The 26,921-nt window shown below is 46.0% G+C and overlaps 1 protein-coding gene across 2 annotated transcripts in view; it reads right to left on the bottom strand.

Moving 5' to 3' along the window:
• Positions 1-1,511: 1,511 nt before the first annotated feature.
• The window catches only part of tyn (trynity), a 47,301-nt gene continuing 21,891 nt past the window's right edge, over positions 1,512-26,921 (bottom strand). The window contains exons 6-14 of one of the 2 annotated variants that reach the window (XM_077648534.1): positions 26,473-26,707; positions 24,749-24,883; positions 10,066-10,241; positions 8,923-9,056; positions 8,680-8,834; positions 7,818-7,899; positions 7,594-7,738; positions 6,731-6,905; positions 1,512-4,633 (exon numbers count right to left, since the gene is read on the bottom strand). In XM_077648534.1, coding sequence (XP_077504660.1) covers positions 4,476-4,633; positions 6,731-6,905; positions 7,594-7,738; positions 7,818-7,899; positions 8,680-8,834; positions 8,923-9,056; positions 10,066-10,241; positions 24,749-24,883; positions 26,473-26,707 — 1,395 coding nt within the window. In that variant the 3' untranslated portion in view covers positions 1,512-4,475. The remainder of the gene's footprint in view (positions 4,634-6,730; positions 6,906-7,593; positions 7,739-7,817; positions 7,900-8,679; positions 8,835-8,922; positions 9,057-10,065; positions 10,242-24,748; positions 24,884-26,472; positions 26,708-26,921) is intronic. The other variant, XM_077648535.1, reaches the window with a different exon arrangement.

Raw genomic sequence — 26,921 nt, 5'->3', positions numbered from 1 at the left:
CAGGTTGGAGGGGAGCTGAGGTGCGGTTGACGAGGATAGCGCGTGCAAAGGCACGTTCCTCTAAGCAGGCGATTGAGGTAAAGGATGGTTTGGTAGCGAGATCAGCTGGTTGGCTACCATTTTGACTCACGCCGTCGCTCCCCCCGGACTCACATCCGTGAAGAGAAACCTCCTCGGATCCAGTGGGCCAGCAGGAGATAGCTCTTATACGATAATTTTGACGGCTCTGTTGGTCGGGAGAGTTTTGTGTTTCGCGGGTGGAAAGCGACTACCACGCGAGAGCGAACCGTAGAAAATAGATCGTTCTCTGCCAGCACTGTACGAAATTGGGCAGTTGTATACGGCTCAAGGTGTTAGTGTTTGATATGTAAAATGGTAGTTTGTAGACGCCCACTTTAGCGATAGCTGTCGAGAGTGTCAGTGAGCGGAGGAGTATTGTGCAGAAGCTTTAAAATACGAGTGTGGTTTACCTTGTTGAGGTGCATGCCAAAACAAGACGAGTGCATTGTACAATGTCGCTAGCGTTCGACACGTATGCGGTTCATGGTTTGGTTAATGGGGGTTTAACGTCCCAAACCGACTCAGGCTATGAGGGACGCCATAGTGAAGGGCTCCGGAAATTTCGACTACCTGGGGTTCTTTAATTTGCACTGATATCGTACAGTACACGGGCCTCTAGAATTTCGCTTTCATATGACGAAATTCAACTGCCGCGGCCAGGATCGAACCCGCGTCTTTCGGGTCAGCAGCCGAGCGCCATAACCACTGAGCCACCGCGGCGGCTGCGTATGCATTAGTGGAGAATCCCCCAGGGAAGAATATTTACCTTTATTGGAGAAAAGGAGATGATTTCTAGTAACATCCACCAGAGCGCTGTAGACGCTTTTTGGCATACATGATTCAGTAGGCGCACCTGAGGCCACCAGACTCCAGCAGTCCTCGTGCAGTTAGGATTTCCTTATTAGACATCTGCGACAAATACACAAATCTGAAACATGCGTGTCTAACATTGTTCCGGCTTTTGCTTGGTTTATTCCGACTTCCTGCGCGATCTGCTATCTTGTTAGAATGGCTGGTTCCGGGCTATGCGCGCGAGCCAGAACAAGGTTTTTTTACTAGACTAAGTTTGACAAAAGTGTCTTTCCTTTTCAGTTGTACGGGAACGCTTCTGTGGATGCTGTGACTGACGATAGCTCGCTGCGCCCAAGCCAGTCGCTGCGGTTCCCTTAATCAGGGCAACCTATGAGGCGGTCACCTGCTGACCTACACTGTCGGTCCTAGGATGTCCTATTTAAATGGAAGGCAGTATCATCAGGTCTTTTTAAGCAGCAGCGTCATATAGCGGTCATGGCAGGCGAATAATCTTTGAGAGATCCGCGCCTTTTTTTTTTTTGCTACGAAGCGGATCTATAGATGTTCTAAAGAGGACAGATGGCTTTGATGGCTTCGCATAGGTTCGCTCCACGTGAGCAGTCATGTTTGACGCGCAACAAATATCAAGCAACTTTGTTGGTTTCTCAGCATTGACTTTATTCAAAAAAACATCCGACAGGGCCAGCGCATATGCGGCTGTTACGCTGCCCACTGGGCCCGGCGACCTGCCGCACATTAAAGCCGCAACACCGGACAGGAAGAGAGTGCCGGAGAAAGTCGAAGGTTGGTTCCCCGTCACGCACCCAACCCACCACCGCAAGGTGAAACGTGTACCCCCATTTCGTGCTTTACAGAGAAATAAAACAGCACGCGTGAATTGAAGCAAAGAATGCGGCCATACGAAAGCGCGTTGCTTCAGGAGTCATGACCCGACACTTCATGAACGCAGCGGTTTGTATGGGTATATAAATAAATAAATAGCGCACAAGTGAACATGAAATAGAAAAAAAAATGCCATGAACAACGAGAAAGCTCTAGGACCCCAAAAGGAAACGCTTGGCTGCTTGAAATGTTGACTCCAATTTCGTGCAGCCTTTTATAACAAAACCTTCACATGATCAAAAAAAAAATAAAAGCGATGTTCACATGCACACACAGTAAATTCATACTTAAAGCTATTTACACAATAAAGCAGGTGTGACGTCATCAGTGGGAGCAACCCATTGCATTTTTCATTTTTGGTTGAAATATGTCCACACTTTGCCGACTCAACATGTCTAGTGCCTAGTGGACATAGATATTTGGTGCCGGAAGAACCGCTTCACAACACGACAGAGCACACCGTCACACATTTGAACACTATGCAGCACGTTTGCACTACGCATGCTGACGTGTGAGTGAGCTGCTAGAACCAAGCTCACGTGACAAAAGAGAGCGAAGAAAAAAATAAGGAAAAGGCACACTACCTATCGCGGTACACGAAGGCCAAAATGAAACATTGCACACGGTAACCGCGCATACACATTGCCATTTTCTCACCCGCAGTGGTGCGCTTAGAACCAGCCTACGAGACTTCGTTTCTCTATGGTTTTTATCGCGATGATTGACATACACTCTTACTCAAGTGTGAAGCGAAAATGCGGCCTTTTCTGAGGTTCCCTCCGCACGCAACGCGGAAGTGCTAAAGGCGCTTTGCGGCATAGTCGACGCAGACGCTGGAACTCCCTGGCCCCTCGTGAAGTCGTCATGACACCGGCGACCGAGACTGCAGCGCCTCTGATGAGAGCGCCAGAACGGCGCGTCTCATGACAGCCTCGAAGTTTAGTTTCACCAAGCTTCAGGGCGACAGGCACGCGTCACCGGGATACAAAAAAAAAAGAAAAAGATACGCTCACGGGCGCGAAAAATACAGCTGCATACACCAAATGCGCCTTTAAATTCCGCCATTTGCAAGCCTATAAAATTTAACGGCGTGTGGGTTTCACAGCGTTTCTCGGCTCCCACTCACCGTAGGCGAGCCCCTCACAGGGGTCTCAGAGCTACAATAGTTTTGCCAGCACCCTTACTTCGGTACAAGAAAGTTCTTTGGCTTTGTACGCTCGCAAGTAACCAGATAAACATGCAGTGTTCGGTGAGCCGGTTCAGCGCGCCAGTAGCAGCTGAACTATTTCGTTTGTGACCAATGGATACAGCGGGGCCGTCGCAATACCGAGCTAACGTCAAGCGACAACGCCTAGCATTTTTTTCAACGCTTTAATTCGCGCTTCCCTGCACGTAGAAAGTCACTCCAGTTAGGTCAAACAATCCTGGTCTGAAGTATGTCGAAACGGAATTCATCGCTCGTGAAACGCGCTACAGCGACTCTGCAGCTATTGACGAATAATACGGAACGCAGGCGACCTTCAAGTGCGACACTGTTGTCGGCACCACAGTATACCTCGAGGTGGGAGCTCATTCCCAACCCTCGCCACGGACGGAGGTGGACGTTTGTAAATCGCGCACACCGCACCGTGATTGGCTCACCCCCACATGACGCAGAGCAGTTGACGAGATGGCAGTGCCGTAGGGATACGCTTTCCAACCAAACATACGTTCAAAGCAAAAGGAATTGTGCCTCTTTCCACCTTTTTTATGGTTTTTTTTCGCAGACAGAAGCATGTTTTTATACCCTGAGAAGCTTTCAAGCCATTGCGAAAAGTTTACGATGAGTGTGATCGCAATTCCAGCTGCTACCAAAAACGCTCAGCATTACTAAAAGCGAAATGAGGTTCGATACTGCCTAACAGCCTACACTGCGCAAAGGCGCATGTGCGCACAAGAGGACGAGCCTAGGAGAGGCGCTACCATTGCGGACACCTGTGCACGAATCGGGTAGAGACATTTGAACAACAACAACAAAAAAAGACGCGTCCAAACATGCCGCGGCGTTTCTCGTGCACATTCTTTGGAGCAGTTTCTCAACTCCCTGTATGCGCAAATGTATTTATTGTTTCATATCTCCAAGTTGCGTCCCCTGTTTCCACAATGACAACACCACCCTAACGATTCTGCTTCTTCGGGGTCGCTGGAGCATTTGTGTGCCACTCTTCCGCGGGAAGCTCGACACGAACGCGTCCGCTCTAAATGGCATGTCAGGCGCACGCGTTCGATCTTGCTCAAGTTCCGTCAGAGGACACAGTGCTAACGATGGGCACCACCTTTAGCGTAGCAGTCAAGAACATTAGATGGATGGGCTCAGCTGCATACCCCCGGAGCTTTGTTGCTTATTACGCTTACAATATCATAGCCACTGGCTAAGGCACAGGTGGTTAACCATTACTCCGTATTCTTCGCCTGCTTGCTTTGGCGGAGTGCTCCGCGGAAACAGTGCATTTCCCATGTGAACCTTGTTCGCTGATCCTGAAGTCCAGGACCGAAAGCTACACTCTACCAGCTGGACATTGGTGTAGTGTTTTCACGCGGAAGATGCGTTTCAACGGTTGCAAATACATGAAAACGCGAATGAAGGCACCCGCCTAATTTAAGCGGGTATACAGAAGGTGGGATTATACACAGTCGCTGTTGTGTTCCATGAGAGTCCAAAGCCAACGAAGCAATCCTGTTCATGTTATGGACTTGACTTTCCTCTGTGCGACGAAGTACGCCACAGTGCAGATGTATATCACGAGCAGTGTCGACGCCGTTATGCTGAGTGCCATGACAGAATTCTTCGAGGCGCACTTGTCCATGAGCTCGACCGTTTCCTGGTAGCTGAGGGACTCTGCAAGGTCAGAGAAAAGCACGACGGTTAGGCACAAGAACCGACTTGCCTGACCGCGAAAACAAAGTGCGCGCAAACACACCGTGTTGGGCGGAATTATGACGCGTGTTTTAGCCATTCATCCAATAGCATATAAGTCCAGTGGTTTATTCTAGAAAAGAAGCTGGTCAACTTTTAGTCTCTGCCCTCCGTAATTTGTGATTCCCATCGCATAAATAGACAAGCGCTGCCTCCCTTTGTGTCCCGGGCCTTTTCTTGCTCCTGTACTGCTTGAGACGTGATTAATGCAGTGGCGACGAGTACTGCGAGCACTCAGGCTGATTCGGTGAGTGTTCGCGGTCGAGCATGAGTAAAGCAGGTAGCCTGGCACAGAAAGTTCGAGGCATGGACTGCATGCTGTACACGCGTGCCTTTGATAATTCACCGTTATTGTAACTGCCGGCGCATCGTAATTCCCATCCGTGACGGCGATGTGGGACTAACCATGCTGCTTTCTCGTCAATGGTGTTTTTCTCAGAAAAATAACTTAGGAGCGCAATTTCGCATTGCTTCTTTAAAAATATACCTCATAAAGTGCTGCTCTCTTCTTCTTTAATTTCTGTGTAAATAAAAAAGATACAATAGAGCAGGATGTGAAGGACACAAAGTGCATTGACTTCATGAAGGCCGCTGGCAGATACACTAAAGGGTCCACAGGGAACAATACAACTTGTCTGGAATGTTTCTTGCAGGTGTCCATTTCCAGCAGCGCCGAAATGGCCGCAGCAATGTTTTTTTTTTTTTTTGCGGTATAGTTGAAGTGGTTGCATCACGATACCTACGAGAATGTGAAGTAACTCACGTTGGATGTAGACATGGAATGCAAACAAGCATCTTTTATGAAAGACACATGCGTCTGCATCCGCTCATTTTGTTGGTCGTTACCGCTAGAAACGCTATTTGTATTCTTTTCAACTGCATGTTGCTGAGTTCACTGAGCCTTTTCTGCTAGATTCTACCGAATTTGTGAAAGACTACACTTCAGGCAACCCTTTTTCACATGTTGCTCTGAATTTGTTTGCGAATTCTTTCCAACTTTATAGACGGCACTGAGGCTAGGATTTGACAGATATTAACCTTTTCAAATAGTTTTCACTGCAACTAGACCCTGTATTATGGAAGTACTCGTGACTTTGTTGAGCTCCATCAGTTATGCCAGCTTACCTCCAGCGTCTAGCAGCTAGTCTTGCGAAGTTGCTCCGGACGACGAAATGTGCGACGCGTATGCACGAGTAAGTGAACACTTCCAAAAATCACAAGCTCCAACAGTTATTGTGAAAGTAATGCAGTTTGGTTTATGGCTTGGTTTATGGAGTTTAAGGTCCCAAAGCGACTCAGGCTATGAGGCACGCCGTAGTGGAGGGCTCCAGATAACTTCGACCACCTGGTGTTTAACCTGCACTGACGTCGCACAGTAGAAGGTCCTCCAGCAGTTCGCCTACTTCGAGATGCGACCGCCGTGGCCGGGATCGAACTCACGTCTTTCGAGCCAGCAGCCGAGCACTGAGCCACCGCGACGGTGAAAGTAGCATACAAACTAGTAAAGCAAGTACAGAAAATCAAGCAGAGCTAATTGAGTCGCTTGTCCTGCTTTCAGATACCAATAACCTGTTACTTTCCTGGTGAAACTTCACGAGCTCTCTCCATTCTTGTAAACGAATCGAGGTACACTTTGCACCAAGATTGCTTCGACTGTTGCCTCATTAGGTGTGACGCTACGTGTATTATACCGGCAGCAGGAGTGGTTGGCGTATAGCGGTGATTGGTAAGCTCCAACTGCCCCGACTATGCTGCATTCAATATTTGGCATAGCTTTTGTCAGGCGCAACATGCTGCGGAGGGTTATGACTGCGCCACAAGAGCGCTCGTGTCGAAGAGTTCGCGGAAAGCTAACGCGCCGAAGAGTCGGCGGCTCTCGTCCGAGGGTCCTTGGCCGTGACAGTAGCAAGAGTGGCACCGCGGAACTCCTACCACGGATACGTTGTGCTTCTGAGGAGAGAAGTGTCCAGGCCACCCGGAAGGTCAAAACGGTGGTTCAGTAAGGCGCTTTCTGCTTACCATTGACTGTTGGCGGCCTCTCGGTCATGGACCTGGCGATCGGCTCGTCGCCGATGTCTAAGACGAGGATCTCTTGGCTCAGCGTCATCTCCTCGGAGGTCCTCTTCCCGCTGCGGGCAGACCGCTTTCGACGTCCCCACGACTCGATGTTCTCCCGGCCGTGCGTGCAGACAACCTGGAAGACGACGACATGCATCTACCGCCTCTGCACGTGCACTTCCCTGTTGTTTGCCCTCAACGGCTGAAATGTCAACGCGTCGTAACGCCTCCATGTTGCGAGCGGATAAAAGAAAGCGCGCATGTAATTTTTAATTCATACAATGAAGAAACTGACTAATCAGGAATTTCAACAGTCTGCTCCGGTACAAGCGCGGGCAGCAACGGCACAGTCAGACTTTTCGCGACAAGTCCCCTTTATTGTTTACGCCGCTGCAGTGCCAGCAATGTCGAGCTACATACACGCCACTTTCCAATGCAGCGTGAGTTGACTGGCGGGTTGATCCGAGAAGGCGCAAGATGTAAAGCCTATAGTAGGCTGTGAAGACAGGAGTTGTTGGAATCAGTGGGGCGCAAAAAGTGATAGAGGCGTGGACGCATCATTATAGTGTCGCTATCTGCACTTAATTTTCATGGTGATATTATTGTTGGAGCTCTTCCCTCGAACAGCGATAACCAGCAATGTTCACAGAGGAAATGAAGGGGCGCCCGCTACCGTAGGAAAGAAGTCGGAGAGCAAGGGCACAGTCATTCTACGAAAAACAAAAGAGGTCTCTGCAAGGATCATGACCAAACTTGTATTCGCGTATCTTTCCTTGCCCCGAAATTGTGGACATTGTGGAGAGCAAAAAACAACCACAACTTACCGGTTCACACCTGCCGACGCAGTACTTCACGTTGCACTGGAAAATAACGCCGTAGGATTCGGTGAACCTGAATGCTTCGTAGGAACTTTGAAGGCTGCTTTCAATCTGGATGAAACCGGGGAAGATTGTAGGGTCCACGGGACAGCTGCAAGGAGGATGCGACGCGAATTGACACAGTGTTCTAAGCGAACTGCAGCAAAGCGAGCGAGAGAAAGCGTTCGTACCCTCTTTCGTCAATGATTTCAAACGTGCTCCTCGCATCCTTCGCCATGGCGATGCAACTCCGCGCGAAGATGCCGTAGGGAGCTGCAGAGTAAAAATGAAAAAGAAAACGGGCGGTTATCGCATTGCGTTTTCTCCATTCTTTTTAAATTCCTTGTGTTAGTTGCCTTTTGACGATAGGGAAGGGCGCCTATACATCCGACAGCAGGCCCTACGGACAGTTATTTTCATGATTTATATTTACTTTGTACTATTGTCAACGCCGTTTTTTTTCATATTTTCTGTGCCTTGCGTCAAGTTTCTCTTTATTGAGCCAAGTCTAGTACGTCCGAATTTACTCCCCAGTCGAGTCCTTGTTTTATGTGGCCGCACAAAAAGAATTTCGCTGTGCAGGGCAGTTCTATATAATTTCTGATTATTTATCTTTTTCTCTCTCTGTCATAGCTTTTGCGTTTTGAATCACCAGATTTTAAAGTGGTACCAGCTGCGTCAAGGCTTAAACGAACATGGTTTTGTGAACTAAAGGAACTGCCCAGGGCACTGGAAATTCTTCCACGCAGCCTACCGTCTTTGCAGGAATGGCAGGTCATCTGCTGTGAGCAGGGATCGGCAGCTGCCTTCCTCGTTCCTTCCAACGCGCTTAATTTCCTTTGAACTTCGAGGACCACGACTCTGACTGCAGAGTCGCCGCAAAAATATATCACGAAAAGTTTGCAACGTCGCCCTCAATTTCAAAGAAGAGTGAATGCAGTCTGACGGTGGTGAATAGCACGAAAAGTTTTTTTTTCCTCGTGCCATTCCAGAAGGGTCGATGCTTTCCGTGGCCCCTAAGGCCTAGGAAGAAATGATGCTTCGCACACTCACTGGTCTCGGGTATTTCGATCCTGAAGGTGAGCCGGTCGCCGATCCTGACGGTGGACGCTTCCCGTCCGTCGACGCCGAAGATGACGATCTTGGGGAGCGGCGCCTCCGGCGAGGCCGTTATCTGGGTGGTGTCGGGGTCTCTGAAATCGAGATCACTGCTCCAGTTACCGCCAGAGGCCTGCTAAGGGGACGCCGAAAGAAAGGGGCAGGGCTGCAGAAAGCAGCGCGCGCTGGGTCGCCTACCTCACGGGCATCATGCCGAACGAGATGTTCTTGGACGACGTCTCGTAGGTGCAGCGCACGTTGTACACCTTGTCAGCCTTGGTGAGCACCACGTTATGGTGCTGCAGCACAACCGTGTTCGTGTACACGCCGCCCTAGTAAAAAAAGGGGGAGGGAAACAATCAAATAAATCGCATGGACTTAGGGTCCATCAGCGCGATTGGATGGAGCTACGCGATAAAGAGCAGCTATCGTTGGAAAAGGTAAAGCAGTGCGATGGGAAAATGTTTTTTCTTCTTTTTGCACATCTTTATTTCTTTGTCTATTTTTGGTCTGAACCTTGACGCGTTTTAGGCTTTAGTTATTTCTTTTTTCCATCATAGCCATCTAGAATTTTTCATTAGTCCTCGACAAAAGCTTGACGTCCGTGCCTTCTTAATAGCTATCTTACTTATTGGTTCAGAAATAAAGATCGCGTCAGCTGCAAGTCAGCGCTTATTGCGTTCCTTTAGCTCCTTTGCGATAGTATAAGACACCGCCGACATTTACAAGTACAAAATAGCAGTGGTTGTGCTGAGAGCACTCTACTTGTGTACGCCAGGCCCCGACACTGCCCTCTTCCACCAGTTACCTTACGCACTAAGCGAAGACTGTGCATCACTTGATGCACGCAAGAGCTGTCGTCACTGACAAGACCAAGTTATCCATCACAGGCCGCACAAGCTACCACTCAAGGCTCTGGAAAGCATCAGTCTTTGCGTAAGGGTCGCCGAAAATTTTCAAAGGCATTTCAAAGGCGTGCTTCAAATACGCCTCCTGGCACCGTACAAGCTGCGCGTAAACAAAGGACAAGGTACGCGCCTTAAATTATGAACTGAGAAGATTGAGAAGTGGGCAATGGTTAGTATTCATATGCACCCAGGTGCCTATAGAGCAGTGTTATCGCTTTAGTTTTTCACGCAGGGTGCACAATGATGATGTAGCTGGGTTTGGGAACAATGCCGGCCGGGGCCGAGGGGTTGGACATGACCATTTGCCCGCAATGCCTTTGCGAGCAGCTTAAGCTTGCGGAGCTTTAGCGACAGTTACAAAGCGCGAATCACGTACAGAATGAGGTTCGTAACAGTGTGCCATAGCATGCAGTTATTAAGAATGCATACGCACCATCGACTGTGTGTTGCAGTCTTGTCCAGTGAGCGACAGGTCTAGCCGGAAAGCCTGGCTGTTGCGAACGCTAGTGTTGCACGTCTCGCTGCGTCCCATGGCGTAAATGCGACCGTGGAACGGCCGACTTGTCTTCACGTACACCACAATCTTGGCGTCCGTGCACTGAATGGACACTGCAAACGACAGACCTTGGTGAGCAAGGAACACCTTACGTTTCGGCATAAACGGACGGCCAAGAACAATACCCCATTCACCGCTGTTCTCGATGAGCAGCTTCTCAATGACCAAATTTTTCGACAAAAAATGTGCTGCTCTGTGGTACACAGATGTGAAGAAACGGGGTAAGCTAATTTATAAACCAAGAGCAATGGCAGAATAAGCATTTTCCTCATACCGTTTCAGCACAGGGAACCTGGTCCACTATTTTGCGAGGCGGGTCCCCATGCACATAGGGTCGTATGGGGCGTCGTGCGCGTTGAGACACTGTGCGCATTAAAAATCGCCCAGGCTTCCGGTACAGTTTTAAACTGTCAGACGCAAGTTCAGCCGGCAGCAAAAGTTTACGGGATGCATGTCCTCGGGAACATAATTTATGGCAGCGTTGTCCCGCTACCCATTTGCCCAGTATTGATACCATGGAATAGAACATGCCTGTGCTCACATACCTGCAGACATTTCGAGCGATTTACTTGCTTGGCAAAACTTGGTGCTGGGCTAGTTGGTTAAGCATTTCGTTTGAAACAGGTCAGCGCTAAAAAAGACAAACATCCCTTGTGTCGTCGTTCTCTCGCCGTGTTTGTCTTTTTTAGCGCTGACCTGTTTTAAACGAAATACTTGCTTGAATTCGTAGATTTTTCTTCTACTTTTATTTTCATAGTCACATCCCGTAAACTTTTGCAGCTGACTGTACTTTGGCGCACCATGAACGCGGCCCAGCAGGGCACGCGTGCCATTAATATTGCCAGTGACAAGCGTCTTCCAGAATACTTCCACAATACTTCCAGAGACTTCCACAATAACGAAACGTTTCTAGAAAGTGCGAATGGGGTTAATTCTGTTGTTCTGGCTTTTTTGGCTGTTTTAATCGAAATTTCTGAACTAGATTTATCAGTGAGATGCTCAGAAATTAACATTACCCCAGTCATCAATTAAATGCAAAAGTACGCCAGAGCAACAAAGATGTAATTTGCTCTAATGCACATAAAACGAAATTCTCCGCACAAAAAGCTTGCTTCGTGCTGTGGAAGGAGCCTACAGTATGAACACAATTTCATTTCCATTGTACTTTTAAACAAAACTTATGTTACAGGGGCATTAACTTGGGCCATACAGATAAAGAGGCTCGCAAAACAGAAGATTCCTTAACGCAGTCTCTCGTTTTACTCTGTTTGTTTTCCGCATATGCATGTTTTCCTGTTCCCCCATGTCGCTTATAGTTTTCGCTAAAGCTGATTTCACGGCATCACTTTTAGTACTGCGGTGAAGCCAGCGCAGCAGTTCGGCACAAGGAGGAATGCCGCGTGCTGAGGGTACGTAACGATGACACCTTTCGTTGACACCATTGCACTGTCTGTCTATACCGTCCTTGCGTGAGCGCGAACGTGCGTGCAACGAGCGTTTGTGTGATTCCGGCAGAGGGCAGGCACGCGACGCAAAGGTCGGCCTTCTCCGGTCGGTTAATTTGCTAAACAGTCCACGCTAGCATCCCTCTCGCTGCATTTAATGATCCGCAGACTTTTGAGCGGCAGTGCTGCTGAACTGAGCATTCTTGCTCAGCACTGCTGAGCACTCTTGCAGTTAAGGCCAGTACGTGACCGCGGTTTTTGAAAATGTGTGATAGTGAGTGCGTGTGCAAAGTTCCATGTGTGCATTTGTATCAGCCATGTTTCCTTCGGAGAAGTTTTTCCATCTTCAGAGAATTTGCGGCCTAAAATTGGCTCTAGAGAGAAAGGAGAATGTTGAGAAGATTCCAGGGAATTTTCAGAATGAGGAAAATGAGCAGGATTTTCTAGGTCACAGTTTTTTCGACTAAAGATAAATAATAATAATAATAATAATAATAATAATAATAATAATAATAATAATAATAATAATAATAATAATAATAGTAATAATAATAATATGTTATTGTTATTATTATTAGTGTAGTGAAATAAATGTACATTTTGTGCGTGTGAATGGTGTACCAGCACCAAGACCTTTGGGTTGTTCCTGGGCACCGAAAAAATAGATTGATTGATTATTATTATTATTATTATTATTATTATTATTATTATTATTATTATTATTATTATTATTATTATTATTATTATTATTATCATTATTATTATTATCATTATTATTATTATTATTATTATTATTATTATTATTATTATTATTATTATTATTATTATTATTATTATTATTATTATTATTATTATTATTATTATTATTATACATAGGCTACAAGCCCCCCAAAAAAGGGAGAGATGGCGGAAGCGATGGCAGTGCGGAAAGCCTTTCCTTACGGCATCCTTCGCGCCTTCTCAAAGTACGACAGTTTCTATCACTGCTACACAAAAATCTTAACTTTTAAAAAATAAAAATTCCATTTGATACTTTTTACAATATTAACATTCTCACAGATTATTAAATAAGATGCAAAAGGAAATGCGTTCCTACCTTGCATAATTTCGAAGTTATAAAACCCCTATATTTATATTTTGAATCCGAAGCGAAGTAGCTTTTGTTTCTGATGTTGCTCATTTTAGTTAAATACGGTGAGTGTTTTCCTAGTTTTGCATTATTTGATGTTATCTGCTATCCTTATGCTTGATTAGGTACATAAACTATCCAGGAATGGCCATAAGTGCGACGCTTAGAGGTGAAGGAAAGTTGAACTACTATGACATCTCTATGAGAGTTAACATGGCGTATCTTTTGGGAATTAAACAAGTCACACTTGCCAGTCTATTCCACAGTAGTCCGAGCATCCAAAGCACGACACGTGTCCGCTCACACCGATCAGCTGGCGTGGATACAAAAGAGTGCAACCACTGGGCCAAGGGAGCAATGTTCACCAAGGAGGTCTTACAAATAACGTGCTGAATAAAGTGAAAGCTGAGTACTGCGTTCTGTGCTCAGAAGAACTGCAGTCGAAGTGTCTCAGTCGTAAAGCACAAAAATGCAAATTAGTATTTCAAAAGACCCATATAGCAGTGGGTTTCCCAAGAGATATACATGCTTGCTTACAACACTGCTTGCCATGTATGATGCTTCGGCTCACTTTAATAGCCCTTTCAGACGCGCATTAGTTCTACGATCGCGAAAAATATGAAAATTCGTGTGCGTACTACAGTCGAGGCCAATTATAACGAGCCTGACGGCCACGCGGATTGCGTTCACTGTATCCGAAGTTCGTAGTATGTAAACTGGCCCTATTAAAGCAAAAATAAAACACAAAGAACGATAAACGTGGCGTTTATGTCTTTAAAGAGTAATTTGTGCACGTCTGTACCTTCAAATCAGACTGTATCCAGCCACTTTCTAAGCTCTTCAGTGCGGTCCCGTGTTCCTGTCCGAAACCCGGACTGCAGACGAGCCACTTTAGAGACGGGATTACACCAATAGGGATTAAGGCGTTAACTGCAACTGGTGGTAAGATGGCATCCTCGCCTTCGGTCGTCGGCAAAATTGTAAGCTCGCAGCGACGAAGCTACGGCAGCACTCATGCGCGCCGAACATACAGTATGCGTCACTCTTTTGTAAAGCTCTCGAGATCCTCTGGGCTCCAAATAAAGCGACAGCTCGTCTCTGCTACTAGGTACTTGAAACAATCTCTGCGCAGAAGTAAATTCACGTAAGCCTATAAACACGGTCGAAACTTGTACTTTGCCCGAAAGCCAACAGTCTCATTTCAGTTTGCATTTATTGGAGCGCACAGCTCGACCACTATGCACCAGAATGACGCAGACTGTCCGCTGTCTGCGCGCTGCCTGCACGTGGCATATATATATATAGCAGACAAGGTAAAGAAAATGAGGGGCCCGTTTGACAAACTTTATATATATATATATATATATATATATATATATATATATATATATATATATATATATATATATATATATATATATATATATATATATATATATATATATATATATATATATATATATATATATATTGCCGGTAGCTCCATTCTCGTTAGTAATAAGCCAGTGTTCGTTTTAAACTGCGGCCGTTATACGTGGGCTAGACTGTATTTGGAACAACCTGATTCACAAAACTAACTCGAAAGATTAAAAAACTTTAATAATTCACCCCCGGCGCACACTTCCACGCTCACGGGACTGCTGCCCTATTCTCCAAAAAGACACATTTATGACCATTTGATTAGTTTATTATCTGAAGCTGTTTTCGCAACCAAAACTTAACTACAGTGTCCTTGTAGTAAAACATTCGACCGCGCGAGAGAAGGAAAAAGTCGCACCACCAGACAGCATTTCCTGGGCGCACCGTAGAACACCGCGATGTCCATCTTAATTATTTTTTTTTAAATCGATCCTTTCTTAAGGCACAAAATGGCTCTACCATTCCGTTGAGCAGGGATTTGTTATGTAGCAGGCACCATTGGCTTCGTGAAAACTGCTCTAGACGTTTTGAAAAAAAAGTTTGAAAAGTCGCGTGCACAATCGTATACGCGCCGTGCCGCAAAGAGATAATTTAAGTAGAAGTACCCTGAATGACCTGAGGTAGGATGGTATAAAACCAGCCTGCTACAGCTGAAGGTCTTCCATTGCCGAAGACCACCAACGTAAAGAGAGGACTGCGTCAATCGCAGTCAGAAAGAAAAAAAAAACGAGGAGCTACAAGGGCTAAGGGAGAGTATGCTGTGTCTCAAGGGGGCCTCAGATATGATCCTGGTTCATTTTGGACATGTATTTATTGATTTTTATATAGTTGACATGGGTTAAAGTCTTTATTTCTGTTCTTCTGAAATGAGGATTTTGCACAACTTCGTGCTACGGAAACAACGATAACTTTCCTCAATTAATAATTTGCACTTAAATTATGTGCTGTCATTCATCACATGCAATTATAGGCCGTGAATAAAGACAGATAAAATAAATGCGATAGGTTTGACTTAACACTCCAGTCTCTGCGCTGGCAGGAAGCGCGCTTTTTTCGACTGCGGGTCCAGAGCAGGTGTAATCAGTCTAGTCTCTGCTTCTTTTTTACTTTTGTTTAGTCTGTTTTTTTAAAGTTGCGTCCTTAGTATTTATCACGTTACTTTTATCCTGGTTCATTTTGTAGGCACCACATACAGCTACACAGTTTTCTGTAGCTGGTCACTCAACCCTATTGGCACGACTATCAATTTCTGTATTTTTGACAATCAAAAACTGAAGAATAGAAATTAAACCCCTATTTACACTTCAAATACTGCGATAAGTTTAGAGAATTATGCTCTATCAGGTGACGGAGTAATTATAATCCTAGGTGCTTATTTTTTTTTACTGCCGCGTTCGCACTATCAATGCTAAGTCCTTGGCTAAATTGCTGCCATTAATGTGAAACATCGTTGAAACTGAGTTCTTTTCGGTGGTCTGCCGAAAATTAAAAGAACAAAAAGAGCAGTAAAAAAAGGCGGCTCCATCTCGCGTCTTCTCTCGCGCCCTCCTATACCGGGTGTTTCACCTAAGACGTTCTTCAATTTTCAAAACTAAGTTATTTGGGTTAGAAGAGCGCTTTTTTCAGCACAACTGTGTCAGCAGTGTAGCGCATCAGAATACAGCTAAGACGTGCTAACCAGTAGGATGGTTAAGTAACATTGAGTAGTTGAATTTTTTAGCTATTACTGTTAGTTGCCTATTTATGTAAAGGCGTGTAGCCCAACATAAGTAATATCCATATCATTTTTTTAGAATTTCGAAAACGTAGCTACCTTTGGAGCTGTGGCCCAAGAAACTTTGGCCATTTCGACGAGTTACGTGCAATGGCGGGGTTATTTCGCCTGCGAGCTTTTCGAAAGCGCGTGTATTTTGGGGCTATGTTCGCAGAATCTGTTGGGCCACAGCGCCGAGGGTAATTGAGTTTTCGAAATTCTAAAAACTGATATGGATATTAGTTACTGTGACCTGCATGCCTCTCAGTAAATAAGGAGACAGCGATTGACGCGCTTCTCATTGCGCTGCGGCATAGCATTGCGATAGCTCTGTGGGTCACGTTAATCGAACGTTGTGGGCTCAAGCTTTTTTTTTTTTGGCAACCTATGTACGACATTAAAACCTCAACTTGATTTCTATTTTTTTTTCAAGTCTGAAAGTTAGGGTGCCGACCTAGAGGACACATGAACCAGTTTCAGAGTATTTACGTTGGTCGTGCTGAGCTGACCCTAGTCTGAGTAGCACAAGGCATGTAGGAGACATGAAGTCGTGCTATACATTTTATTTCATTTATTTATTTATTTCAAGATACCCCTAAAGGCCCTCACTGAGGGTATTACATAGGGAGTGGAGGTTTAATGTACACTGCAATACAACAAACGCCAAGAACATGAAGAAAGTGCAACTGACAGGCTAGTGATAACATGGTAGTAACATTCAAATACCTAAGAACAGGAATACAAACAAAACGAGGCAGAAAAACATTATTAGCAGTATAATAAAAATCTTAGGTAGGCGATACATTATTAGGGCACGACAACCAGTGAGAAACCAATGAACACAAAAAGTGCAAGAAACAATTGGAACGGTACAAGGCTAACAAAAAACTGAAAATTTTGTTCTTAAATTTTGTTTTGCCACTGCGTATTAGGTCATGAAAGTTAGATACATTAGGTTCGATGGCTATGTGTGCTGGCAGGTTGTTCCACTCGATTATAGTGCGCGGTATGAAAGACTTTGCAAATGCAAATGAACGGCATGCGATGCGTTTAACTTTGAATGGATGGTCGAGACGCGGAAAGAAGGCTGACGATGAGTGAAAGAAATCGTGGTGAAGCAATGGATGATGATAAGGTTAATGAAAGAGCGCTAGTCATGGAAGTTTCCGGCGGTAAGACAAGGGTTCTAATTCTGCACGATTTTTTAAGGCAGTGTCACTTAGGCGAGTATTCAGAAAAAAATAAAACGCGCAGCACGATTTTGCGAGGACTCAATATTAGCTATGTGATAGGCTTGGTCAGGCTCCCAAAGGGCTGACGCATATTCGATTTTCGGGCGAATGAGTGTTATGTAGTCAAGTTTCTTCAGATGCGGTGAAGCATGTTTGAGGTTATGCTTTAGAAGGCGAAGTTTGCGATTAGCGGATGCGAAAGTCAAATTAATGTGACGATGCCACGCCAAGTCTGATTGGAGGTGAATCCCGAGGTATTTATAAGTAGTGGTAAGTTAGACATAATCGTTATTTAGGAAGTAACTTGTGGGCATGCGAGAAGAACGGCGAGTGAGAGACATAAGCGTTGTTTTAGAAGCATTAAGCGGCATAAGCCAAGATGAACGCCATTTATTTACGGTATCCAGGTCGGATTAAAAACATTACTTGTCCGTGATAGAATTGATGCTACGGCATATTACGCAGTCATCAGCAAATGGCATAACTCGAGACGACACAGACTTGGATAAATAATATATATATATATATATATATATATATATATATATATATATATATATATATATATATATATATATATATATATATATATATATATATATATATATATATATATATATATATATATATATATATATATATATATATATATATTAAAAAAAAGGAGGCGGCCAAGAACGCTTCCTTGTGGTACTCCAGAGATGACTTTCGGATAACAAGAGTTACAGTCGTGAGGTAAACTGGACTCTAGCGGAGAAGAAGTCGTTAGTCCAAGTACTAATAGCAAGGTGACTGTTCCACTGAGTTAGTTTGAATGTAAGCCTGTGATGAGGGACACGATCAAGTGCTCTGGAAAAATTGAAAAAAAAAATGGCGTCAACTTGATACTGGGATCGATGGATGAGTGTGAATCATAAAGGAATTCGGCGAGCTGAGTGCCACAAGAAAATCCCTTGCGAAAACCGTGCTGGTATTTGAAAACAAACAACCTGCTCCTTCGCTGTGCCGCGTTCGCTGACGCTAGTCGTGATATGCTCGCGGCCTGCAGGGCGCTGGGCATACTCCCAGACTCGCTCAAGACGCTATTGTGGCCGCAGGGCAGTGCGCGCACCAGTGAGCGAACCACGGTGAGCCTCTGCGCATTTCTCGAGCAGACCGGCTTGACGTCCCGTCTGTTTTGCGCCAGATAGTGACGCACAGTGACCGAACGTTCCGCGTGCACTACCTAGGACGATTAACAGCTGGGCGCCCCACCCCAGCTGCTGTGTGCAAAGTGTTGTGCGCGTGTGTTTTTATTTTTATTTTTCCTTCTTGACTGTACACGCGCACAACCTGGACAGCTTTATTGTTACCCTTTGTAAGCAGTGTATATATGACCACTCCCTATGTCCTTTCTTACTGTCCCCTCACCTCTTTCATTTCACTTCATACAGCCTGCTATCCTTTATTTCCGCTGCCCCAGCTCAGGTGCCGCCGCCACAGTGATGGCAGATGCCGGGGTTAGCAAAAATCTTTTAACTTCCATTTTTTTATTATTATTTTTCAATAGACACTTACTACTTTGAAAACAACATTGCTGGTTTCTAGGTAGTTAAAGACTTGATTATAAATGACGTGCTCAAGAAGTTTGCGGAAAGTGTTTGTTAGCAAGATGGAGCGATAATTAAGCGGAGAAGACCGATCACCGGGTTTGAAGATGGGTACCCCTTTGGCAACACGCCAGTCATGAGGTATACGACCAGTTGATAATGATTGAGAAAACAGGGTGGTTGTGATTGCACTAATGGAGTGTGATGTGCTTTTGAGTAACTTGTTATTAAAACCATGCGAATCCGAACTCGTAGAAATCTTAAGGCTATTTAGTAAGGATAAAATACCCCTTTGACTAATAATTATTTCCGACACGGATATGTTCAAAAGATTATTTATGCGAGGATCTGAGGAGATGTTTTTACTCGTGAATATGGAAAGCAAAGCGTCATTAAGGAGCTAAGCATACTGGGTTTCTGAAACGTGCTTGTTTCCTCTGTTTTCATTGAGAAGTGTATCCTGACTGAATAAACGCAGAAACTGGATTTAAAGTGACATCCCTTTTCCTAGCACGTAGCCTTATGGGTAAGTGGACTATGGACAACCGTTTCATTAACAACCTCTGCGAATACCTCAGCGCAACGGTTCTTCACTCCTTCTTTTAACTTTCAATCCCGTGCATTCCTTCACCCCCTTTCCTTTTTCAACTTATGCCTCATGGCACATTTCTCGAATAAAAAAAAAAGTTTGTCGCTGCTGTCTGATACAACGAATGCCTTAGAAGGTAAATGTTTGGCAAGTATACGCGTTGCGATCGCGAATGAGGCGCCGAATGTTTTCTGCGGAGAAAATGACTAACACAGCGCTGCTGAAGGCCGTGATAGCCTGTCACGATTACCAACCTGACGATAGCCAAGGCAAGTGTCGTGGCTGCCTGGTGTGCTGCTGACTGCTCATCGCAGACTACTAGTCGATATTGCGCCGGACGACTACGAACGACCTCAGTGCGAAGAGGTAGACGAACAGCGTTGGGGTTCCCCCAACAAAAGAACTTCATCAGAAGTTCTCATCGTCATGGCGCTCCACTAAAATAAAGTTGACGAATCGCAATTTTATCGTCGTGAAATGTATCGAACGAGAAGGTAGTTCGTACTGGCGGGCGTACCGGACGGAGCGAGCGACTTGTAGGCGACTCATAGCCTACCTGCGTGAGCGTATATCAATCGGTTCTCGTGCGTTGTATACGTATGGGTTGAACCATGGGAGAAGCGAGCGTTTTCTGTACTAGTCAGAATCGTGTTGCTTCCACCCCAGGTCGAAGGCGGGAAAGGGATACATTTCGCAGTATTGACGTGACCTGCAGCAGCGCACACTACACTGGCAGGACCACCGCGGCCCAATAAAAAAAAAGAAAAGAAAAATAGAGCCAAGCAGAACATCGACAACAGCGGGCCATGAGGCTTTACTGCGCCAGGATCGTAACTTAAGCGCTTCGCAGCTTCAGCTTATGGCCGGCCAAATTGAAAAGAACAAAAAAAGAGAGGGAGAGAGAAAGACGTGGAAAGGGGGATCCCCCGGCGGAAAGCGGAGGCTGGTGCGCCCGAGGCGGAAGAGTAGCACCCAGCGGCGAACAATGGGCGACGTTAGGGTCGGCGGGTTTCACCTTTCTCCGGCGGGGGCGCCATAGAGCCGGCTCGAGAATGGCCAGGAGCGTCTCGGATGCGCGGCGGTTTCCTGGACCTTCTCTGGAAGCGGCCGCGCCGCGCCACTGCCCTCCAATGTGATGTCGGTCAAGCGCGTAAACGGCCGGCCTTTGTGGACTGCTTCCGTATGCAGCCGCTCTCGTTCAGAGCGTCATGATGGATGGTCGGGCAACTCGCAGCGGTTTGCTACGCTCGCTGCAGCCTGCCCTGCTACGCTGGCGCACACACACTCGGACTGCGCGCATTGTCCACGGCGCCGGCCTCTGGACAGCGACAAAGCAATCGAACGGTACTCTTTCTTTCGCTCGGGGGCCGGCCTGTTCCGGTCGGCGCGCTTTGCTGATCGCGGCGTCGTCTCCGGTGGCCGCGGCTCGCGACGCAACACGCGAAACCCGCGCACAACGACGGCGTGCTTCCCTCGCCGACCGACGTGATTACGCATAATCAAGACGGAGCACCGGAGTTGCGGTGGCGAGACATGCTACGCGAGGCGGCCACCGGCGATGAGGCTGCCGCCGGCTCTTCTAGACGCGCGCAGAGCTGCAGCGACTCCAACGCTGCTCCGTCAGCGCGAGCGCCCGTTTCTAATTTATCCATGCTTGCGTCAGCAGCACCGAAGCAAGGCATCTGGCTCGTCGCTTCAGCACAGTCGTACACCAGGCGGCAGTAGTACGCTCAGTATGCAGAGCCGCCCTCGATAATAATTAGGTTAAATAAAACACGTAATCAATGGTGCCGACTGCAAAGGACCCTATCCCTGACCCTATCGCTTAATCTCCAGGGGGGATTAAGCGATAGGGTCAGAAGATGACAACACTAAGTCTCAGATCAAGTTCACACATTAAGGGATCCGACAGGCAACGGGAGCTTAATTTCCGAACGTCTCCTGTGCAAGTATCTATGAGGAATCAAATGAATGGTGACTTGATAAGTGCAGGTTTTTCGTTGGTGCACACTCTTTTCTAAGACTTCGAACCCTCCCCGGACACCCAAATTATGTCTTGACCCGGAACATCGACTATGAGCGTACCTTTCAAGAGAAACGAATTAAAAAGAAAGAGGGTACTAATCCCCCCACCCCCCTCCTCGGAAGACTGAAAATTCGGCTCCTATGCACGTAACTCTTCTGACGAGCTCACACCATGCGCTCGTGAGTTCCGTGCTGACCGCAAGTGTCAGCATCGTCACCAGGAAATAGGATTAAATGTCGAGTTTGTTTCTTGGGGCTCGTTTTTCGTGTTCTAAAGGAACGAAGTGAAATGTTATTGGCTGTTGCGTGCATCAATACTGACGAATCAAAATAAAACACCAGTAGCAAGCGTGTGCGAAACAGAAAGCAGGATGATTTTTATCTGCACTTGTCCGACATGATGTGAGCACATCACTGCGTGGCACCAAAAATTAAGACGTGCTGCCAAAAATGAGCCCTTGAAACATGTATTTGTATCTGTAATGAATAAAGTGCACTTTATTCACAGAATACTGGACGGCGTCGCGGAGACGAAATTGTACTATTTGTCTGAGCTAACTCCCCTCTTTCCATTCCCTTGTCTGCTAACTTCCATGTTGTATTTCTCCGGTTCATTTTTCGTAATCTAATGTGTACCTGTATGTATCATATTTCTTCTTTCTTTTCTTTTATAGGATACCCCAAAACGACTAAGGCTATGAGGGACGCCTTAGTGGAGGGCTCCGGACAATTTCGACCACCTCGGGTTCTTTAACGTGCACTGGCATCGCACTGTACATGGGCCGAGTATGTACGCCAGCACACGGCTCTCATTGCTCCTGGGCGCTATAAATAAACATTTATTATTATTATTATTATTATTATTATTATTATTATTATTATTATTATTATTATTATTATTATTATTATTATTATTATTATTATTATTATTATTATTATTATTATTATTATTATTATTATTATTATTATTATTCGAGTCAGGACAAGTCAAGACATAAAGATAAGACTGAAAACTAGCGGCCAATTTCTATCCTACCTGTAATTGCCCAGGTAGTAGTAGTAGTAAGTAGTAAGTGTTTATTGATAAAAAATAATCAAAAAGGAAGTTAAAAGATTTTTGCTGACCCCGGCATCTGCCATCACTGTGTCGGCGGCACCTGAGCTGGGGCAACCCAGGTCTTGGAAAAATTTCTTTTTGGCACTATGTCTTCTTTTCTTAACAAATTTTCTGTCCTGAATGATCGCCAGTTTGGCTTTGTTTCTGGGCGCGGTACCGTTGCCTTTCTTGAGGAATTTCCGGATGAACTGTTTTCAGCGTTTGATCAGAATCTTTTCACGTGTGCTCTCTTCTTACATGTAGCGGAAGCATTCGACTCCCTGAACCATCGTCTTCTTAGGCAAGCTGTATTTTTCAGGATTCCGTGGCTCTTTTTACCACATTCTCGAAGACTACCTCAGCAATCGTTATCAAGTGGTCGCTACTGGTGATGAGGGCGTTTTCAGTCGTAAATTGCCGCTTAAAGCCTGGACTCCATGTACGCGAAATTTGCCCCTGATTTGTTGCAAAATGACATTTACAATGCAATGCACTGGTAATAATGGAATTTCTGTCAACGCCCAAAAAACACAGCTCGCCTGTTTTCGTTCTCCACTAAAGACAACTGTTATTAACATTCCTATTTACTTGCATATTTCAAAGTGTGTTTCTTGTAAATGTTCACCTATTGAATATGTGGAATGTGTTAAGTATCTAGGAGTGTCTTTCGACAGTAGCTTAACCTGGCATTACCATTTATCTAATGTTTGTTGCAAATTGGGGTCAGTGGCATGGTTGTGGTTTAATATCAAAAGTTTTGTGCCTTTATCTGTAAAAAAACGATTGTACTTGCTTTGGCGTACAGTGTTAAGATACGGTATTACCATCTTTGCCTTTTGCTCGGATCGTTGGGTATGCAGGATCGATAGCATTTTAAAGAATATTCTTGAAAACGTTGCTTATAACACACCCATTTTGTCAGCTGAAAATATCTTCCGTGAACTAGGGCTCCCAAACTTCAAATCCTTATTCATTGATACAGTTGTCCTTAAGCACAATTGGTACAGTGAATTTAAACAGGAAACTACCCCGGCGAGACAACTTAGAAAACATAACCGTTACATTGTTCCTCGGTCAAACACGAGGTATGGTGCGGCCAGGCGTTGCGCTTACGTTCCGGCTACTCTCAACAAACTGCCGGGTGATATCTTTACGGCTAGCTCTAGAGGCAAGCTGTAAGAATTATTGAAGAATGAATGGAAAAGTTAGTTTTAGGATTAGTGCAATCTGTTTCGCCTTGTTAGATTTTGCGCCTGTATGCTCTTTCAGTTTTGTTTTGAATGGACTTACAAATTTTTAGTGTGCTCTTTTTCATGTATATTCTTATTTTGTTTCCTTCGTCTATATACGCATGAGTCATGCTTTTCAGTCATTATGTATTTTTTTTAGGCACGGTCCTACTAGCCATCTAAAGGCGTAGACCGGCCTGTCTCTCCTGTATTGCTACTGACGGTGACAAAATAAATTATTATTATTGTTGTTGTTGTTTGAATGGAGTTACTAATTTTTAGTGTGCTTTTTTCATGTTTATTGTTATTTTGCTTTCTTCGTCTATATACGCATGAGTCATGCTTTTCTGTCACTGTTTTTTTAGGCACGGTCCTACAAGCCATCTAAAGGCTTAGACCGGCCTGTCTCTCCTGTATTTGCTACTGATGGTGAGAAAATAAATTATTATTATCATTATTATTATTATTATTATTATTATTATTATTATTATTATTATTATTATTATTATTATTATTATTATTATTATTATTATTATTATTATTATTATTATTATTAGAGATTGACTGACTGATTGCTACACGCAACCGTCTGCTACAGAAGGTTCAAATTGCCCCCTAGCGTTGCTGGCACCCTGCCGGGAGAGGACAGGCGGCTCGAAAATTTAGCCACTATTCACAAGGACAGTTGGCTTCGTGGTGAATACATCAGATCACACATCACAGTCTTAACCCTCGATAGTTCTGTGCATCTTCTAATATCTGACTAACGTCAGCAGAGTAATAATTTAGGCAATACACGTGAACAAATGCATGCGCCCAAAAATGCTCAACAAAACAGAGAGAGGGAGAAGCTGTCGCTTCCGTCTAATCCCGCCTCAACAAGGTGCGTGGCGGCGTCTGCTTCCACCGGCCACTTCTGGACGCGACCAAAGGGGGCGCCCCCTGTTTGCACGTGCGTGCTTGACACGCTCCTTTTGGACGCGCTAAACAAGCTCGTCGGCGGAGGAGCGCCACTAATTGCCGGCGCGATGGCAGAAGAAAAGCAGCCGCTCACCGTCGTAGCAGACGCCGTACGCGTCGCACGAGGGGTCAGGCGAGTCGGCGAAGACGGGCGACTTGGTTGACGTCCTCGTTTCGCTTGGCGGGCTCTTGAGCGTGCCGGGCTTGGCCGTGTACTGCCTCGTGCTGTCTGCGGGCAACACGCAAGGGGGACATGCATCGCGTCAGCCGAGGCGCACATAAAGCAGCCACTTCTCGACTCGCACGGGGTCAGCAGCGACGTTACACCCGCGGCGATTGTCCCCCTCCCATGCGCACTTGAACTGCGCCATAAACTCGTGCCAGGTGCTTTATTCTTCTTTATTTTTTCTTTATCCCCCCGCCCTCTCGTCTGCGTTTAACAACGGCCCGGAAAGCCGCGGTGGTTAGTTTAGTTTTGCAGCGAGAGCTGTGACAAAACGTTACAAGTTACAAGGCAACGTTACAAGGCAACGGTCATAGTGCTGAGCTGTGTGGCTTAATTTAGACCGGTTTCGAGGTTCCTAAATGCGGGAACCAAAAACTCATCCCAGGCGGAGGAATTTGCATTTCGTCCGCGTCCGACGGTAGCCGTTTCATGTTTTCTTTCTTTCACTCGCGCTGTGCAAGCTTCCCTCGGTGCTGTGAGAGCCAGTATGACAATCAGTACATTACGTCGGAAGCAGCACGTTGCACCATTTGTGTGCTGCGAACCCCTCAGTACGTGCACAAATGTATGAGATAACTAATAATATTATTAATATTATAAAAGCTAGTTTCTTCTTTTCACAAAATGTGCAAAAAAATATATTTGGCATTAAATAGTGATGAAATTACCATGGCAGTAGAGTATCTCGTGATTGCATTTTCACACACTGATTCAGCCTCGGCACCGAATGCAGGCATTGGTACTTCAAGTAAGTGGCCAAGGTAAAAACACTTGTCTTCCACTCGTCTACGCTAGCAGTTTTTCTATGAAGTGTATCTTGTCAAGCAATTGCCGAAGTTAAGTCGAGCCGAGTACGCTTCCAGCTGCCTCGTTTATGCTGCTCTTCCAGCGTTCGGCCTACCACTCATTGCTTGTGCAAGCTCACAAATAGCTCAGCCCAAGGCGCGAACTTTGCAGCAGGTTCGTTATTTTCAGGCAGACCAGCTTCATCAAATTTTCTCATAACCTTTTTTTTTTCTCACTTCGCAATGTGATCTGCCGCACCTATGGCAAATACAGTGAAATGTCGTTTATTCGAACTCGCTAAATTCGAATTTTCGGTTTATTCCAACTGACGAATTGGTTTATGATTTATGGGGATCTTAACGTCCCAAAACGACTCAGGCTATGAGGGACGCCGTAGTGAAGGGCTCCGGAAATTTCGACCACCTGGGGTTCTTTAACGTGCACTGACATCGCACAGTACACGGGCCTCTCTAATTTCGCCTCCATCGAAATTCGACCGCCGCGGCCGGGATCGAACCCGCATCTTTCGGGCCGGCAGCCGAGCGCCATAGCCACTCAGCCACCGCGGCGGCCAACTGACGAATTGGTCCCGTCAACATCCTGCTCTCCTTAATTCCAGCGACTTTTCGGTTCTCTTCGTGTTGTAGTTATCGACTGTATACTCTGCTAGCCAATCGCTCGTGGTCATGTGTTCCGGCAACGGACTGCGCTTGCGAATTACTGCACATCGGGCCTGCACATCACGGGCCCTTCGGTCGCGAGGCCACTCAGGCCGCCAAGCTGTTCGCTGCAGCCGCGGCGCTCACTGGTGCATCGGGATTCCAGGTAGATGCCCTTGGTCTCTCCGGAGTCGAGCAGCGGCAGGGGCGGGGTGGAGCCCGCGAAGGTGGCCGGCCCGTCAGGCAGCATGAGGTGGTCGACGTGGAAGACGGAGCACGAGCCCTGCAGCGTGCCGTCCTGGCTCGGCTTGTACAGCACCGAGCGACACACGAAGTCGTTGTCCACCGTGCAGGCGCGCAGGCACTCCGACTTGCTGTTCACCTGCGGTCGACGATGCGGCAGTGAGAGAGAGAGCAAAAAAGAAAGCGCCTCTGCTTCTCCATGGGGAGGGAAGTCACAGGTTCACCAACGCGGAGTCAACGGAAAGAAGGGAAGTGAAAGAGGTGGAGTGTGGAAAACAAGTGTACCACTTAACGCGTACACCTGCAGATTTCAGATAGTATTCCATGACACGAGTGTAATTCGTGAGCGGGAC

The sequence above is a fragment of the Amblyomma americanum genome, chromosome 1 (assembly GCF_052857255.1).
Source record: "Amblyomma americanum isolate KBUSLIRL-KWMA chromosome 1, ASM5285725v1, whole genome shotgun sequence".
In the NCBI taxonomy this organism is placed as follows: Eukaryota; Metazoa; Arthropoda; class Arachnida; order Ixodida; family Ixodidae; genus Amblyomma; species Amblyomma americanum.
This window is presented reverse-complemented; position numbering and strand designations above follow the sequence as displayed.